The sequence below is a fragment of the Pocillopora damicornis genome, chromosome 14 (genome assembly GCF_964200805.1).
Source record: "Pocillopora damicornis chromosome 14, jaPocDami1.2, whole genome shotgun sequence".
Lineage (NCBI taxonomy): Eukaryota > Metazoa > Cnidaria > Anthozoa > Scleractinia > Pocilloporidae > Pocillopora > Pocillopora damicornis.
In genome coordinates, this window is record NC_142683.1 from 6152304 (window position 1) to 6169695 (window position 17392).

At 38.1% G+C, this 17392-nt stretch overlaps 1 protein-coding gene across 1 annotated transcript in view; it reads right to left on the reverse strand.

Annotated features, from left to right (window-relative positions):
* LOC113678784 (spectrin beta chain, non-erythrocytic 1) overlaps positions 1 to 17392 on the reverse strand; it is a 33999-nt gene that overhangs the window by 10482 nt on the left and 6125 nt on the right. Inside the window, exons 3-37 of the mRNA XM_089193154.1 lie at positions 15839 to 15990; positions 15168 to 15248; positions 14963 to 15055; positions 14260 to 14348; positions 13865 to 13945; positions 13349 to 13464; positions 12855 to 12967; positions 12097 to 12284; positions 11178 to 11295; positions 10626 to 10690; positions 10354 to 10396; positions 10099 to 10224; positions 9680 to 9768; positions 9414 to 9552; positions 9177 to 9339; positions 8516 to 8757; positions 7868 to 8185; positions 7231 to 7346; positions 6661 to 6787; positions 6074 to 6166; positions 5857 to 5975; positions 5328 to 5424; positions 4841 to 4975; positions 4726 to 4776; positions 4504 to 4575; positions 4095 to 4174; positions 3860 to 3953; positions 3316 to 3507; positions 2936 to 3013; positions 2310 to 2482; positions 1859 to 1949; positions 1487 to 1633; positions 1001 to 1264; positions 491 to 621; positions 135 to 231 (exon numbers count right to left, since the gene is read on the reverse strand). Coding sequence (XP_089049280.1) covers positions 135 to 231; positions 491 to 621; positions 1001 to 1264; positions 1487 to 1633; positions 1859 to 1949; positions 2310 to 2482; positions 2936 to 3013; positions 3316 to 3507; positions 3860 to 3953; positions 4095 to 4174; positions 4504 to 4575; positions 4726 to 4776; positions 4841 to 4975; positions 5328 to 5424; positions 5857 to 5975; positions 6074 to 6166; positions 6661 to 6787; positions 7231 to 7346; positions 7868 to 8185; positions 8516 to 8757; positions 9177 to 9339; positions 9414 to 9552; positions 9680 to 9768; positions 10099 to 10224; positions 10354 to 10396; positions 10626 to 10690; positions 11178 to 11295; positions 12097 to 12284; positions 12855 to 12967; positions 13349 to 13464; positions 13865 to 13945; positions 14260 to 14348; positions 14963 to 15055; positions 15168 to 15248; positions 15839 to 15990 — 4373 coding nt within the window. The remainder of the gene's footprint in view (positions 1 to 134; positions 232 to 490; positions 622 to 1000; positions 1265 to 1486; positions 1634 to 1858; positions 1950 to 2309; positions 2483 to 2935; positions 3014 to 3315; positions 3508 to 3859; positions 3954 to 4094; positions 4175 to 4503; positions 4576 to 4725; positions 4777 to 4840; positions 4976 to 5327; positions 5425 to 5856; positions 5976 to 6073; positions 6167 to 6660; positions 6788 to 7230; positions 7347 to 7867; positions 8186 to 8515; positions 8758 to 9176; positions 9340 to 9413; positions 9553 to 9679; positions 9769 to 10098; positions 10225 to 10353; positions 10397 to 10625; positions 10691 to 11177; positions 11296 to 12096; positions 12285 to 12854; positions 12968 to 13348; positions 13465 to 13864; positions 13946 to 14259; positions 14349 to 14962; positions 15056 to 15167; positions 15249 to 15838; positions 15991 to 17392) is intronic.

Below are 17392 nucleotides of genomic sequence, written 5' to 3' on the forward strand. Positions count from 1 at the left end.
CTTGTGCAGTGATTCTAGAGTTGTGAAGCTATAAATTATGAGGCTCAGAAGATCTGACTAGGACAATTCCTTAATCATTCTACAATGTTTCCTTGAGCTAAATATCATGCAAGAGAGGTGTGAAATCTCTTTACCTCTTCATCATCCACATCTCTGTTGAACTGGAAGTAGCCGAGGGTGCGCTCTAGTTCTACACCCTTTTCGGACAACGGAGCAGCCATAGCGTCGACCCTGCGCAAAAAAAAAAAAACAATAGCGAACGATTCAGCAAAATACGTCACTTTGTCCACCCTTATGACATATTGGATCAATATCAGTATCTGGGTAACTGCCCACCTACCCCTTCCCTAACCCAACAACAGTCAATTGATGACAAGTTAAGGTTAATGTTGGGTTAGGGGAGGGGTAAGTGGGCAGTTACCCAGATACTGATATTGGTCCGACATATTTATGCATTTGACCATTTTTTCTTAAAAAACTTCCCACAAACCTTTCTTCCATAACAATGCGAGTTTCCTTCACTGCATTAGGATCAAAGTGTCCAGCATCAACAAGATCTTGAGCTTGGCAGTTCAGTTCTTGCATACGCTGTCGCCTGGCCAAGATTTCTTTTTCCATCATCTAAGAAAACCAGAAAAATCAAAATTCTTGTTGCATTTAGAAATTTTAAATAAAAAAACGTCTAAGAGCTGAGTAGATATTCTTATCTCTTATCCCGAAGGTTCCTCTACATCCAAACAAGGAAGTAACTCCTCGACCCGCATGTTAATTGAAATACTCAGCGCTAAGTCTTACTCCAAGTGTTCAGAGTTTGAAGTGAAGCGTCCTGTCTTTGGCACTCTATTAATATCTTCTAATAACTTACCATTATCGTTCCATCAGTACGTATTGCTACCTTTTTCGTGTTTTTCAGCAGTAACGAATTAATAGTTTGACGCCTTCCACGAATTGAAGTTAACATTTACCGATAACAGATCATGAAAGTTTCCATTTCACAAACCTTGTGTTTTTGGTAGAGCCTTGTGGCTGTGGTCAGGTCAGTCGCCTTCTCGTGGGTGACAACAGTTTGTTCGATCTCTGTGAACCACTGTTGGATGTTTTGAACTCCAGTGTTGAATTCTTCCTGTTTCTGTGCATCACCTAACTTGGTTCCCTTCTGTTTGGACGCATCTGACAGTTCTTGCCATTTGACGTTTAGTTTTTCCAAGCGCTCTTCAATTTCTGGTCTGTTCTGTGGTTTCTCTTCCGCGATGTTGTTTCCAGACTGCCATGAGAAAAATAAGAAATGTATCACGATTTAGCCCAAACAGTCTGTGAACATATTCCCAGACCTCCTCCATTCTCGTCCCTTCTTTGTATATTACTTTGGAAAAAAATTTTTTTCTCGGTGTTGTTACACACACTGCATGGCCATTCACAGAAGCTGCATCACCACTAAGTTGAATACTGACAGGAAACTAGCTTTCGGGGATACTCTCTGACTCACCTCACAGATATTGTCAAGGCGCTCCTTGTTGGCCTGGATCTCAGCTTCAAAGGCCCTGTGTTTCATGACTTTACCCTGGATGTTACTCAGGTCTCTGTAAGTCTCTTCCGAAGCGATCAACAGTCGCTCATTCAGCCAGTCGTACATCTGTGGAGTTGAAAGAAAAAAAATTCTCACATTGAAATCTTAAAGCTGGAATATACCGGCTGACTGCGAGTTTGAACTGTTACCTCACTAAAAAAATAGCGTCTACTATTTCCATCATCTTCGCCTTAACTATTTGTCAATATAAAAAGGCTTCGTAACCAGTCAATTCTCATTGAAATTTATCAACCTTCATCGTGCCGTGCGTAGTTCATAACAAACACTTACATCTTCGGCGTCTTGGATGAATTGTTGAAGCTCCAAAGCATCTCTCAACCTCTTCAATGCTGCCGCCATCTTTTCGTGATTTGCGTTCCTCCTGCGACAACGGAAACCTCGATGTTAGGACGGATGGGGAGTAGGAAGGAAGAAAACCGTGAAGGTTAAGAGGAAGGAGGATGGAAGAACAGGGGAAGGCGGGCAAGAATGGAGAGAGGGAAAAGGTGAGACAGCAGGAGAGTAAGAGAAGAGGAAGCAGGATGGAAGAACAGGGGAAGGCGGGCAAGAATAGAGAGAGGGAAAAGGTGAGACAGCAGGAGAGTAAGAGAAGAGGAAACAAGTCAGCCAGGGACGAGGAGTGAAGGGGAGGAAGGAAGTAGGGAGAGGACGCGGGGACGGAGGAAAAGCATATTATAAAAAATAAAAATAATAAATAATAAAAAAAAAGAGTTGTTCTCGCCTTTCATCGATGCTGCGTGCTTTTTCTGTGATCTTGTCAGATGCATAGTGATTTTCATCATTGAGACGATCAGCAAACTGGATCATTTGGTTGATCTTGTCATCATTGGTTTGCATTCGTTTATCAAATTCTTCGTGCTTCTTTATCAGCTCTTTTACGGTCTCTACAGTAGCCTGTAAAACCGAGTGCGCACATATCATTAAAACCAATCAAAGAAAAATCATTCCGACGACTCAACCAAAATTGTTCAACAGTCAAAAAAGCACCTCCTACACGACAGCACGGAAACGTTTCTACTCCTCACTGGTTACACCGGTTAATAGCTCGACTTTAGAACTAAGGATTTTATTGTTTTATTGGTTTTTATTTGTGTAATGTATAAAAACACAAAGGGTTAGTTATTAATACGAGGTCTAACCCAAACCATGGTTTTACACTATCAGTGGGCCTCAGGCTTTCTTTGTAGGAGGATTGATTCAATTAAATAAATGTCCTTCCCCAGTTAGCTTTTGACCTTCTTGACACTTTTCACAAAAACACATGTTCAGATAAATGTTCCAGCTAAACAGAGGATTGTTTCGTACGCGGATTTGTTAGACGGCTAAAATCTTCCTTTCAAAACTTACTCCGCTTTCCTCCTTGGACAGGAACAACTCTTGCTGGCCGAGAATGGCTTCACACTGTTTGGAGTCTCGGATAAAAAGCTAACAAGAAAGACAGACAGGAATATGGATGAGTAAAAACGTCGACGAAAAATGTCAAATTTCTTATTTGTACCTGTAACAAAGAGAGGAGCAAAAACCTTTGACAACACAAGTGCGATTCGATTAGTATGGTGTCTTTCCTGAGAAGTCTTCGAGTTCGTTCGTTTGTTCTTTCATGTAAGCGCACGCACGCGCGTGGGTTCATTCAATTGTTAGTCTGTGTGTTCGTGCGTTTACTTAATTGTCATTCTGCGCGTGCGTGCGTGCATTCGCGTCCTTCCGGCTATGAGTTCTTCTAGTACCTGATGGTTCAAGGCCTGAATGAGCATTTTCTTCCTGTTATCCCACAGGATATGTACATCACTCCATCCAGTCTCCAAGTTGTCAAGTTGTTCTTTCAGCGATTGCTGTTGGAGGTCTGACTCGTCCTGGATCCACTTTGGACCACTCAACATCAACTGCTTGAAGTCAGGTTCTCGGCTGTCAATCTCGTCCTAAAAGGACAAGGAAGTAAACATTACACCACGGCACGTTTCATAGTTGGAGCAGCTTTCAATTGAGTATCAAAAGAGTATTCTGCATCGTCTTGGTTTTGCTTTGTATCTTTGAATCTCTCTTTAAAGTCACGCAACACACTTCCTTTGGCATTATCGTAACACATGATGGGCTCAAATGACGGTTGATAGGAAGATTACTTCATACATGGGTAAATGCTAAATGCTAATAATTCCTCTTGGGTCAACAGGTCGACTGGATTTTTTTTTATAAATGAAACAATACGAGAGGAGTTGTGTCAAAACGTCTTAATTTTTAAAGCATTCTCCATGGCAAGTACAGCGACAGTACCTTAAGGTCCTCAAGTTCTTTCAACATCTTCTCTGCATCAATCAACGATACAGGCATTTCCTCAGAAGCAACTTCATTCTGAGTGTTGTTCAACCTAAGAGAGAGAAAATGAGAGGGTCTTTAGCTCATAAAATTCTCCTCGATTTATTTAACTTACAAAAACAAGTTTCAAGTGTATTTCCTCCAAGTCTTGGGAAGTATCTTGATGTTTACATGAAGTATACGCCATGCTTACCATATTTGGAAATTGTCAAGATCGATAACAAAGCGTTGCAATTCTCCTGATTCTGCCAAAGCATCATCTCGCTGCTTCACCTGTTGAAAAAATACCAATGCATGCAGCAAGTAAGTCAAGAGGTTATGCCAATCGGCTCACATAAATTTGTTTCCAAGTCTGTTTCCAACTAGTAGCATAACGAGCTACCCCATGGTTTCTGCATCGTGAAAAACTTCAAATTTTTTTTAAGATTATAAATTGCAATCCTTGCAATCTTTCCCAACCTGAACCATTTCAGCTCTTCTACTCTTTACTCTTTTCAGCCTCGTGCTTTTCTTTCTTAACAAACCGGTATTGTGTGGTATCTTTTCCGTTGCAACATATCGTCACACCTCTAACAAGTTTATCCTTAAAAATATCGACTCACGTTGTCCTTAAGATCAACCCAGGCACTGCTGACGACATTGATTTTATCCCTTATGATTGGTTCTTCTGGTTCCTATGGAAACAAAAAAGATAAGAATCACTCAAATGTAAAAAGAAGCAAAAGAACTAAAATCGGTAATAAAAATATAAACAAAAGCTGAACGCAATCATTGAAGGAAGGTAGAAATGAAATACTCGAAAATCTTGTTTTCTTGTTACTCACCCCTTGGTATTCAGAGCAAAGAACTTCAGAGTCATTTTCCAACTTTGTGACCTACGAAAAGAAAAAAGAGTGAGGACAATGTCTAATAAAAGGCGAGTCTCCGACAGAAATTTACCTTGTCTTCTAAAGGTCCCAGATCTCGTTGGATGCTGTTGAGCCGTCGCTGCAAGATCATTACTGTAGCAAGATCCTTCATGTTAGTGACTTCCTCTACACTGAGCAAGAGACTGGATTTCTCAGTAATCCACAACTAGAGACACAAAAATAGATTGCAATATAAATAAATTTGAAGTTCAGGGACACAATACAACATCACTACATTTTACTAGAATGTGCTCCATATACAAAGGTCTGAAGGGCTGTGGTTCCAATCTTCACAAGCAGGACACTACTGACTACTGATATTACTTTTCCCAGCAGTTTGCAAAAAGCTTGTGACCTGTGAACCTAGTAATTGTCTGGCTCGCCAGAAAGTCTACTGTAGCTGAGTAGGAGAGGATTCAAACAGAAGTAAGAATTGGTTCGAGTTTGGATTCTTACAGAATTCTTTAATCCGTTTCTTTCTTTGTTTCAGAAACTACTTCAAAATTCAGATAGGTTACCTTGGTTTCGTGGACACCAGCATGGAATTGTTGGAGTCTGAGGGCTTTATCTAGTTTTGCCTTCTTGATGTCGGCCGCATTTCGAAGATTTGCCCACCTGTAAGTGGAAAGGCAGAATACCTGATTAGTAGTCTGTTACCATCGCCTCACCAATTTGTCACGTTCGTAGTCTTCTAAAAACATAACACTTTCTTCCCATACCTTAACACATGTGATACATGTATACAAATCATTCCAATAGCCTTTCCAAATCTCACCCCTCACCCCCTCTATAAAAATCTGGTCCCTCTTGCCCAAACAATACCTGGCTTCCCATCTGTCTCATTCTGCTGCTTAACGACATAAAGACGAGGGAGAATGGTGGCAAGTCTCTCACTTAACACGAATTTGAAGCATCGGTAAAATTTTGCCCCTTTGAGAAGCAAAAGGTCTGCTTCTAATCACACACCTAGGCGAAAAATTCAACAGGAGTTTTGCTATTTACTTATAATAAAGAAATATGTTTTAGCTTAGATCAGAGAGGACTTACTTTGTGTTGAGACCATCAATGGTGTCTTTGATTTCATCAGAATTGATGTGTCCTTTCTCAATAAGTTGGCCTCCAAGATCGTTCACAACTCCAACACGCTTCTCGTTCGCATTCAACTCCTGCAAGGAATAAACGCATATTCGTTTCATACCCAATCATTCAAGAAAACTCGAAGATGCTAAAGGCAACTCAACGTCACACACAAATAGATGCAAACCTGCTGGAATCCGTCAAATCGTTGTTCAATGATTTGGCATTCTTCAAGATCCATACTCTTTTCGACTGTGAGAGCTGCTTCGAGCCTATCCTCCTACAAAAGGGAAAAAACTCATTACGGTAAAAGACACTAAAGCTGTACATGGCGAAGTTCAGTTGTTTAAAGTTTATGATGAAAGCACAACTGATAGTCAAGTATAAATCTGGAAATTATTCAGCAAAGGCTGGTACATCGGCGGTTTGAATCATCCACATTATCCAGAAACAAATGCCAAGTTTTCAGGCAAAGGGACCAACTAAGGTGGCACAGGGGGATATGACATTCCAGATTTAACATGTCATGGGCAATTCCTAGCAGCCCAATAAAGTAGAATTAAAATGCGGTGTATAAAGGTAATATGTTTACAAAATGTAATTCATTCCCTTCTTATCGCCACAGATAATGTGTTTGTTAATTTTTTTCCCATTCACACAAAGCAAAAGTCTTCGACGTAAATGAAACAAGTCAGGCATTTGTTAGTTCTCATAGCTTCAACAATGACGTGAATGATTCTCATCCTAGTAAACGTATCGTTATCAAGAACCAACCTTCTCATTGATCCAGCTATCCACGATGTAAGCATCTCTGTTGAGTTGATGAAGAGAAAGAGCATCCAAGAGTTTGTGTCTGCGGTTAGCAGCTTGCAGCCGTAAGTTTTCGTATCGGGTGTCCACACTGCAAGGAAGTAAAAAATTGTGTACGATTAAAAGCTGGAAAAATAATAAAGACTGGCCTACAAAAATATCCAAACGACACAAGTTTAAGATTAAATGCAAGAACTTCAAAGATTAGTCTTGACATTCTTCCACCTCTCTTCACGGCGGAACAAGTTTCCTCGCGTATGAAATCATAAAACATTCATCCATATGCTTGTGCTTTACTGCAACTGTTCGCTAAAGGAACCAGTTTAGTGACGTGCCAGTTCAGGATAGTTACGCAACAAGTTACATTTCTCAACATGTCGAAGAAGAAGTTGTTTCGCTTCGACCGACAATGGTAAAAAAAGTGTTCTTCAGTGCTCAGCAGTAAATGTATCAGAAATTTTACCATTTTGCCAAATCGCAGAGGTAACAAAAGATACCCCATTTTGCTAGATGCACATGAAATTCAGTACTCACTTTCTGCATCTGTCGACCACTTCACGGGATGTCTTGTCCTCGTCACCAAGTTCATCAACCTCATCATGGAGGCCTTTGATCACAGAAGCATAATTCTCGATGTCTTCCTCGATGATCTGAATGAGACGTAACAAACGTTATGAATTGCTAGAGCAATAGACACACTAACTGTACCTTGAATTATCTATGCGAGTCGCACCTTTCAGGTTTCCTTTGAGATTCTAGAGACACTTAAGAATATCTGCTACAGCCAGCTTCAAATTCAATCTTTGCTGTCTAAGTTCTTCTTTCAATGTTTTAGTTTGCCTTTTTTTAATGAAAGGTGACTCGTATTAACTCTAACAGTCAAATACAACCATGGAAGGTTTAAAATACCGGACGAAAAGAAAAATAAGACCTGAAATCGCCCAAAATCATAAAAATATTGTCCACACAACGTGTACAATCATGTCACTGAAAAGGGAATTGAAACGACCTGGGATTTCGCTAAAAACGCGAAATGACAAATCTGAACTGTACTGCACTTTAACAAAGAGCTTCGAATTAACACAGGCGACAATCAGGAAAACACATGGAACAAATCCAGGACAAAAGTGTGCTCCTGGAACAGTCATTAAGGATTAAGAATAAAACTCACCTTGTGTTTCTTCAACAATGTGTCGCTGCTTGCCTCATCATATCCAAGGTCATCGTTGGCGACAATCCTTTCCATCATATCCAGCCACGACATGATATCATTATAGTCAGAGATAAACTGTTGCAACTTCTGATTTTCCTCGATCTTCTTCTTGCGATAGCCAGCCACGTCTTCCAAGTTTGTCCATTTGTTCTGGATGCTGATCATGCGCGACTGGATCGTGTCTGAGGAGTAGTGTCCAGAATCCAGAAGATCCTGGCCACTCTTCATCACGGCCTGTGTATGAGTGTCACGCTTCGCGAGTTCACGCTCAACCGCCTAAAATACAATCGAAATTTCTTAACATAAGCCCTATTTAAAGACTCTTAAAATTGTCACTTTTTATAGCATATTAATAAGCTAATAAAAAACCTCCCAAAGAAGATTTTTTTGCTTGCGTTAGCCCCCACGACCAAATTCGCCCCTGAAAGTAAGTCAGTCAACCTCCACCCCTTGTTCCTGCAAGATAAATGTACATTAAAAAGTACATAAGCGAATCAGCCCTGTCAGTCCACAACAGCATATCCAACCTATCTGCATCCAGAAAACTCGCGTAATATCCAAGAAATTTTCCATACAAGACGTAAGGGGGTGTTTACATCCTCATACCTCATGTTTGTTCAACAGGACCATGGCACTGTTCAGATCATGTCCATAGTCTGTAGACTGCAAGGAATGAGCCTTCTCTGACACCCACATCTCTTCCTCTTCAGCATCCCGGTAGAAGGTCTGCAGCTTGTGAGACTCGTCTAGTCTGGCACGCCTTGCTGCTGCAAGCTGCAGGAGCTCATTGTAGGCACCTTCTAATTCAGCTTGATGATCTCTGATCTGGTTTTCGTCTGGTTTGAAACCTGTATTTAGAAAATGCAGAGAACAAATTATGATGACTTCAAGCTCTTGTATGTTGCAACATCTAGCACTGTGCACTATAAAAAAAACTGTCGCTCCTTTTTGGCGAAGTCCGTAGCGCGAGTCGAATAATATCAGCGAAAAAAGAAATGGATGTGAGCTTGCCGCGCGGAACTCAGGGAGTGCACCTCACTCCCATAGTTCCGCGTGGCGCGCTAACAACAATATTATTTTTCACAACCTTTTTCTTTTTGCCGCGTGACGGAATCCACTGAACGGGAGAGAAGCTCATGGTCTAACAGTTTTGCAATAACAGATCAAACGCTTGACACTTAACAAATAGTCGCAGACGATCTTTTTCCTTACTCATTTCAATAATGTTGTTTGTGATCGACACAAACAATTTTTGTATATTACATACCATCCTCTTCATTGTCCAAGTGTAGGAACACTTCAGCTTGTTCGTTCACAGACTTCACTCGGTCAGCTTGTGCTGCAATGTCTGCTTCTACCAGACTGTGTTTTTGTAAAAGATCTTCCACGCCAAGCAAGTGTTTACCATAATCTTCAGATAAAAGGCCCATCTGCGATTTTACAGCACAACGAATTAGTGATATTAATATGTGGGTATTGACATTACAGCATAAAACTCAGTTACCTTGATCTCATCCATCCAATCAATTGTGTTTATCATTTCTTGGAAGCAGCGTTGCAGTTTCATGGACTTCTCCAACCGAGATCGTCGACGCTTCAGCAATTCCAGCAGTTGCTCCCAAAGCCTTAAAATCAGGTCTTTCCTGAAAAAGATAAAGATGTGATCTTAGAATCAAGAATAAACTACGGAAAGAAAGAGGCAAGAAGTTTGCATTCAATTAAATCTTACAGTGAAAAGAGAAGAAGAAAAGAAATTGTTGGAAAACAAACCTCTCCTGGATTCTGTCTGATTCATGGTAGTTTTCTCTGTGTAATTCATCTGCAACTTGAACGATGGCTTTGATACGTTCTTCGTACGCCTAAATAAAACAAAGTACCGTCATGTCCAACTGAGCTTAATTTGAATCGAGTATGAAATGTAATTTGTGATAATTTTTATCATGATGAGTGCTTATCTAAATTTTATCACGACCAATTCTCGATTCAAGCTTTTGATCTAGTCCTTGAGAAAGAGTCTGGCGAATTTGACAGAGCATAAAAAAGCGCTCTGTCGTTGAGAAGTTTCCATTCTTATCATCATGTTCTGCAAAATGTTTAGCTTTGTACTCAAACTCTACACACAGGATTTGAGCATGGTCATTGCATGGGCGAAATAAAGAATGTACTTTTAACCAAACAAACATACGTACCATGATATCAGTTTCAATTGCCTCGTGTTTCTTTGTAGCAGCTTCCACGGCAGCTATGTCATTTCCAAAATTGTCTTGGGACACCAGACGCTGGTTCTCATTCAACCATGTCTCTCTCATGGCAGCCTGCAATTTATTACGTGATCAGACAAATAATAAGCAATCTTGTCAATGTATTAAGCTTGCCCGTCTCTAGAGTTTTCAAACGCGAAAATTTGAGATTACAAATTTCGAGGAAGATTTGTTATTGCTCACCTTTCTGTCAAACTTAGCAGCAAGCATCTCTAGTCTTTCTTGCCTATGAAAAGAAGAGAAATGAGATTTAAAAGAGTGCTACAGGGATTTGAAATTGTGAGAGTAAAAAACATCACATAATAAACAGAAAATAAGACTGCAGAAAAGATCCTATATACACATTTATGTGTATTTATATGAAAATGTGTAATTAATAGTCAGAGGAATACATCAATCTTTTGCAGGCCCATTTCAAAGATCCTGTGATTGTTTACAGCTCTGACAATGCATACCTCATGAGTTCTTCCCTCAGAGCCAGTTCCCTTTCATGTTCAGCTCTTTCAAGTGCTTCCCAAGCCTGAGTAAAGGCAATTGAAATATATCACGAGATGATTTTCATAACAGCTGTTCTCTTACTCTTTTATGTTTTAAGTCACTTTGCTGAAGCGACCTAACGGTTTCTGTATCATAAAAAACTTAGCATAAATTTTTATGCTTAAAATCTATATTTTGTGAAAATTTGCTGCATCTACAACCATCCCCTCTCTCTTGATTTCCTTCACAATCACTTAACCCTTTAACTCCCAAAATCTGATTGTTAATTCTCTTGTCTAGTTGCAATACATTCCCTAGTAAATTAGCGACAAGAATTTGATGTTAGATCAGGATAACAACTTATACTTAATAAGTTTGAGTATTCTCATTACCAGTCTCCTGGATAATGTATGGATATTATAGGGAGAACTTACATGCTAATCACTTCTGGGAGCTACTGGATTAAAACTAGTTTCCTCTGCATCCAATGTTTGGTCTTGTCATGCAATACATGTGCAGGAAACACATACCTTGTTGATATCACCCAGTGCCTTGTTCTCAGGAGGAGTGTACATCTTTTGGTGATTGGCACGCAGTTTGCTTGTCAGAATAAACAACTGCACTTCAAGGTTTCCTTTCTCAACAAACCTGATGGTTGTAATAGTCAAAAGGACAATTGAAAACAATCTGTGGCAAAGGAATACTAGGGCTGCATATTAAAGAAGAGACTCTAAACTCTGAACTGGATATTATACTGGGTCACTCACAAAGCAATTTCAGGACTAGAAAGAATCCTTCAAGTCTCTCAGTGGCTCTCTCACCTTAGCCATTAAACTCCCAAGATCTCATTAGTAATTCTCCTTACTGTCTGCCAGTTCTTGTGATGTTAGTTGGGAGAATTTGGTATTGGATCAACTAATAATCCCCTAATTAATTTTGCTCTTTATTCTCATTACTGGTCTGCCTGGTTTTGTATTGACATTGAAAGGAGAAATTCTGTCCTGGTCACTCATGGGAGTTAAAGGGTTAAAAGTTTCTATTAAGGGGGTTTATGAGGGAGGGACAGCTAAACACATAAACTAATAGAGAGAAAATTCTGTTTTCCTCTCAACTATACATTTCTTTGGATGATAAAATCATGTCATTAAAAACTGACTTTGACCCTAAAATATAAGTTTTTGAAAGCAAGGTTACCTAACCCAAACAAAGAAGTACTCCTGTAAAACCCCTTTGCATTACATGATTATAGCCTGAATTATTACTTTTCCTAGTGTTCATACTGAAGAGTTTTTTTTTTTCAGATGGATGTGAGAGAGGGGAGGGAAATTGAAGCTGAAGATGATGGAGGGTCCTTTATTTGGAGGTTGGAGGCCTATTAATGCAGTTTCCTTCGCCAGTTCAACACAGATGAAATAAAACACATTTATCAATAATACAATTTTCTCTTACCTGGGTGGCTTCTCCTGAGTTCTGTATTGATTAAACTCTAACATCTCTTGCTGAACTCCAACAAGAGTGTTGGCAAACTTCCTGTCTGAGAGCTTCACAATAGTGATCTGGATCCACTCAAGAAGATCTGTTGCCAGCTTCTCATATTCGATGATCAGCTCATGGTTTTCCTTGATGCGCTCAATTACCTGAGGTGCAATAAAATTTTTTTTTTTTTTTTAAATTGATTCTTTAAATTGCCTACATCATCCCATTCAATGCAAGGAGGGGGATTCACATACATATACACTACAACACAAGTAGCAGTTATTATTAACTCTTTAACTCCCAAGATCTCATTAGTAATTCTCCTTACTGTCTGCCATATAGTTCTTGATGTTAGTTTTGAGAATTTGGAATTGGATCAACTAATAATCCCCCAATTAATTGTTTTCTTTAATCTCATCACTTGTCTGCTTGATATTGTCTTGATATTGTAAGGAGAAATTCTTTACTGGTCACACATGGGAGTTAAAGGTTTAATTTAAAGTTACTATAAGTCACACACATTTACATCATTACTTCTTTTTTACCATAGCCAAGATCATCTTCATGTACTGGGAAATTAATCTCATAGAACCAAGGTCCAAGATTACTGGCTGATAAGCTTTGATTCCAATTTCTATTTCATGAGTGTTGCACACATCCAATATTCAGTATCCATTTTATATTTAGTATTATTTGAAAACTGCAAGTACAGTTGGTGTTACTCGACTTACCTTTCCAATTCGGCTGCCACTAACTTCCACTGTCTTCATCTTGGCAAAGTAATGATAATAAGCTGCCACATAGGTGATGACTGACTTCTCATCAGGGAAATCAACATTGACATCTGAAAGAGCAATGTTTGCAAATTACAGTAAGCATCATGCTGCCACATAATCACAAATTTTTTGTCATGCTGAAGTCGTGTTACTTTTTTCTTGAATATGTGCATCCTTGCCTATCTATGTTTGTTTGCTTTTTCGCTTGTTTGTTTGTGTTTTCTTTGTTATTAACATGTTGTTTGTTTTTTTCATTATTTTTTTTTATTTTCTTTTTTCTTTCTTGTTTACTTGCCTATTGCATGTCCAGATGAACATATAAATACATGATTAGCCACGATTCATTGTCCCTTGTTTGGAAGTGGGAAAAAACACATTTCTGAGGAATCATAGCCTTTACAAACTTGGGCATCATTACGAAGAAAAAAACAATCAAACTTTCAACAAACCTTCTGCTTCTAAGAGCTGTGGTATTTCAAGCTGTGTCTCTGCCACTTCAAAAGCCAGGTTCAAATTTTTCTCTGGTTCACTCTTTGTAAGTTTTTCATATTCAATGAGATCAGGCCTAACAACAAAAGTATGGAAGATATGTAAGTCATTGTAACTTGAACAAAATTGAGATGAAAGCTTCATCATCACTCCAACCCTTAAACGCTTCTTTGCCACCAAATACCACGGATATTACTAGATTATAAACACATCTTTCAAATGAGAGTTGCAGGGTACACTGCCACATATCTTATCAAGGCCAGCTCAGAAAACGTTAAAAAAAAAAGTTTACCAGCAAGCATTTTCATTCAAGGAGACAGAAAATTGCTACTACAACAAAGAAAAACCTTGAAGTTAAACTTTAAGCTTCATGTTATTAAAAGTTTCTGTTTTGGAAACATCTAGAAATGTACACATCACCTCCATCTTATGTGTACTTCTCTGAACTAAAAAAAAAAAAAAGTTGTTCATTTTACCTGTGTCTGTGAATGAGCGCACAGAAAGCTAATCCATCTCGCCAGCTTGTGGTAAAGTTGGACACAGTGACATTGCGATACCTGTAACATGAAAATGAAACTTCTATCAGAACCAGAAACAAAATCTATTCACTTTTGAAAGGAAATTGGCCATTTTATAGTTGTTTACTTAGTTGCCAAGCCTTGGATGTGGAGTAAGACTGAAGGTGACCATGTTGTGATAGAGACCAGTATCTAGTTAGCATGATACCAAAGTAATTTACATTTGAAAAGCAGCAACGTTTATATCATAACAAGGTTGCCTTTAACCTCAGTATTGTTCAAAGGCTTGGCAACCAAGCAGGCAACTATAAACTCTTGAACCTGACAAAGAATGAAAAGTGCAACTAACTAACCCAACAGTCTTGGACTGACACCACAGCAACAGGGCATCTTTAGCAGATCTCTTTTCTTTTGTTTCACCTTCAATGGTAATGTCTTGAATCTAAAAACAAAATGTTATTGTTATCACCATCAAACATGTATATCCATTCTAATCTGACAACCACATTGCTGCAAATTTTAATTAATCTGCAGCTGAAACAGACTTTCCCCTGATAAAAATTATATGTATTAAATATGTTTGACCCAATGCATAAACCATCTTTTACACATTACTGCGTAAAATGCAACCAAGTCTTCTTTATAAATGAAAGACAGAGGTGACTTTATAATGATTTATAGAACAAGCAAATGATCAAATTGTTAACATGAGGATCCTAGGCAGACAAATTTGACTGGAGCGTAAATGGTTTTTCTTGGAAATATTTTGACAGAATTGCTCAGCCTTTATCAGTTACACAGCATAAAACTTGTAACCTCCCAGTCAGAGCTGCCTTCTAATGCAAGTATGGTTCTGTAAACACTCTAGAATGATTTAACAATATAAAAGAAGCAGCAAGGATTCTATTTAACTCTGGCCTAACTGCAGCTCACAAGGTTTAGCAACCAAGTTTAAAAACTAGGGTGACTGGTTCATTAACTACTTTCATTTTTTACTCTCCTTTCCCCTACAGGCCAGAGAGTGTACACAAATTATAACAAAGAGCATCTTCGCACCTGGAATCTGAGGATTATTGTCCAAATCAGACCCAGTGTAATCTTGTTGTTTCCATCAACAATGTCATGTGCACCAATGTTTTCCAGATGGACCTGAAAGGAGAATTTGTCACTGTCATTGGAAACTAAGGTTTACTCCAGTAAATAATTAATTCATACAAACTTCAATACTTTGATTATGGACTAATTAAAAATACCAGCTTACCTTCTGTTGTTTCAAGAATGTTAAAGCCTTGTCAACATTTTCAAGCATGTGAATTCGCATTCTTCCCTTGGATGGTTTGGGCTGAGGACAAGACAAATTAAAATGTATGTTAATATACAACTTCAGATACATCATAGGTGTATCAGCCATAAAATCCATTCTTTACTCCTCTAGATCAGCAAAACACTCAACTCTGGTGGTTTGCTATACAAAAATCGTGTTACAGTAACTATCATTCCATGAGTTTACACAATGTTCAATTCTTTAGTTTCTCTATAAGTTCCTTGACAAATGACAGTCCAGTTACTGGTTCCTTAGCTGTATACAAGCAAAATATGAACAAAGCAAAAGAAAACACTCAGCACCAAGGTTTGACCTAAACTGGAATGAACCTCAGTAAAATGACCTGATCTAAAATGCTTGGATAGACTGGTCTGCTTACACAGGATAGCCAATGTCAGAAACTGGCATATACAACAGGCATACGAATATATTTCCAAATAACCTTTTTTAAAAAAATTGAGTGAGGGGGTAGGAAGTAATCCTTCTTATTAAATTTCAAAATGAAGTCTTTCCACCAATTAGTATTTAGCCATTCTCACTTTCAGAAAATCTTAATTGTGTCAATTGACATGCAATCACTTTATTTCCTCAAGTCTATGCAGCCTTACCAACTTTTCTCCAGAAAGGATTTCAAGAAGAAGAATTAACTTCTTTCCTTCTTTAAGATCATGATAAAGATCATTAACCCTGGCACCAACTCTCTGAAGATGTGAGTTGATCCATTTTGTAAATGTCTTTTTCTGAACCTTTTCTCTTTCATCTGCAAATACAAATTGACAATTTAAAAAAATTAAACAACACAGTGACATGATTGACTACCAGTATTGACGCTCTTGAACTTACTGTAATTCTATGTTCTTACTTCATAATTAAAATCATCCCTCCTTAGCAAATAAATTGGTAAAGTTTCCGCACAGTCCCATACTATTGTAAAACAAATCTGTTTTCCCAATGGAAATGTGTTGTTTTTGTCATTGTTTTCTCTATTCAAGAACTGAATGCATAATGTAGTATGGGGCTGTGCGGAAATTTTACCAATAAATTTCTTTCCAAATAAGTCCAATGAATTTGATGTAACATTTTACATATACTCAAAAGAGACCTTATAACTGATAAGTTTTCTTTTCCATCTTCTGTCCTATCAATAATTCAATAAGAATGTTATGTAACGTTACCTATTAATTACATCTAAGAGTGAATATTAGGTTAATAAAAAATAATTGAAGAATTTTAACTGCATTACGTCTATCCCAAAGTGCCAATCTAATACAAGTGTCTCTGTTTTAATTGCATCAAAAAGCAAAAGTTGTTCTCAAAATATTAAAAAAAAGAGAAACATTTCATCACAGCAAACACCAATTTTGAGTTTAACAAAAGTAAAAACTGTTCAAAATAATTGAAATTTACAGACAAATAACACTGTTTACAATATGTAAAAGCATAGATGTTGCGCATTCAGACCACATAGAGTCACAAACAATTAAAATTCAAATCATCCTCGACCTCTCTTTGAAATAATCGCATTTGCTGCAAGCTGAGTTCTGATAACAACAGAATTCTTTGGCATCAGTTCAAAACCTAAAATGACGTCGTTACTATTTTTTTGTTTTCCTAATCATGCAGATATCTTTTTAATAAAGCAGCTTTGGAAATCAACTAGTTAAGTAATTACCAAAATCTTTGACAAGAAATCGGTCACGCAAAGGCGATGCAATCCAATGAACATTTCTCCAAATTGAAATGCAAGCTCATATTAGCAAAAAATAACATCAACAACAAAACAAATTAAATGAACAAAACGAACAGTCACATGAAAGGCCGTGGCAATCTGATTTGAGGTTTCAAAATATTGTATCAGTATTTAGTATTTCACGGGAATATGAAGACAATACTACACCTCTTTACTTACGTTCCTTTTACGACGATCGCGATCACAGGTATTTCACGAATTCAAGTGGCATAAAAACGAAGAGCTCGTCTACAAACTACTGGTAGACAATCGTGTCATTGTCACAATTTCCTTTTAATTCAAACTTTATTGAAATACCAATTTGGCTGCTTCCTCGAAAATCACGCAACACCTCAACCACACCACGCCTCTGAAATTCTACTTAAAATTTTCACAACTGCATTTTTCTACCCCCTTTTTCGATCATGTGTCT